At 38.3% G+C, this 1213-nt stretch overlaps 1 protein-coding gene across 1 annotated transcript; it reads left to right on the forward strand.

The window, feature by feature from the left end:
* The first annotated feature begins 112 nt into the window (after window positions 1–112).
* Window positions 113–1005, forward strand: LOC102194236 (kallikrein-7-like). The gene is made up of 3 exons (XM_005754604.1): window positions 113–250; window positions 379–636; window positions 734–1005. The coding sequence occupies exons 1-3, from the start codon at window positions 239–241 to the stop codon at window positions 899–901; spliced, it is 438 nt and encodes a 145-aa protein (XP_005754661.1). The 5' UTR covers window positions 113–238; the 3' UTR covers window positions 902–1005.
* The last annotated feature ends 208 nt before the right edge of the window (window positions 1006–1213 follow it).

Raw genomic sequence — 1213 nt, forward strand, 5'->3', positions numbered from 1 at the left:
GCTGCACACTGTGATAAATAGTGAGTAATCAAACATCTTTTCCTGTACTCTCTGACTCATGTCACTGAAATGCATTTAGAAAATGTGTTGATTTCCTTTCACTGATCACTCCTTCAGCAACCCCACATACGTTGTTCTCGGCAACCACAATCTCAAAAACGGCAATCATCAAAAAATAAGGATTGAAAACAAAACCATCCATGAAAATTATCAACACGTTGGACTGGGTGATGACATCATGCTGATTAAAGTAAGTACATGTTCATGTTCACAACAGTTTTAGATGACATATTTGCGGTCTTATTATTCAAATTACATTGCAACAAAAGAGCAATCATAAGAAAAATGGCATTTTTACTTTATTGTATTTGTCTCCAGTTGTCTAAGAAAGCTCATCTAGGCCACATGGTACGAACAATTCAGCTTCCACCTGAAGAAATACACCTTCGAGAAAACCAAGTGTGTCAGGTGGCTGGATGGGGAAAAACTAAAACTGATGATAATAAACCTGCTGATGAGCTGATGGTGGTGGATGTGTCTGTCATTGACAAACAAGTCTGTAAGGACCAGTGGGGTAATCTTCCTGCCAACGTTGTCTGTGCAGGTGGATATGGCACAGACAAAGGATTCTGTCAGGTATGTGTTCTGTTTTCACTGAAAGTTAAACTTGTATTCCATCAACAAAAGAATCCTTTTTTTTAAATAGAAAAATTGAAATCTTTGCTCCTCACAGGGTGATTCTGGGGGACCTCTGGTGTGTCAAGGGTTAGCTGTTGGCATTGTTTCTTATAACCACAATGGTATCTGCAATTACCCAGAGGAGCCCAACGTCTACACCGACATCACAAAATACGTTCAATGGATCAACAAAACTGTGACTGGCAGAAACAGTTTGGTGTAAAAGTTCGTCTTTTGCATACTGAAACTTAAACATTTTGAAGTTGTTTTCTCTGCTTGCTTTGTCATCGTGACCAAAAAATGGAAATAAAAATGCTTCTGACAAGCCGCAGTCTCATTTACTTTATTTCAGTGTCATTGCAAACATATGAGTTAACAAAACAAACAAGAAACTCAGATACTATGTGAAATGACTTTTTGTCAAGTGAATGTTAGATAAGCTAATATCAAGGCTATCACCATTATCCCTTCAACTTCCTGTTTTCACAAAACTACAGTGATGCTGTTAGTGCCAGCTGACCAGAGTCTCTTCAGG

Source organism: Pundamilia nyererei, unplaced genomic scaffold (genome assembly GCF_000239375.1).
Source record: "Pundamilia nyererei isolate P.nyererei 1_Seehausen unplaced genomic scaffold, PunNye1.0 scaffold00603, whole genome shotgun sequence".
Taxonomy (NCBI): domain Eukaryota; kingdom Metazoa; phylum Chordata; class Actinopteri; order Cichliformes; family Cichlidae; genus Pundamilia; species Pundamilia nyererei.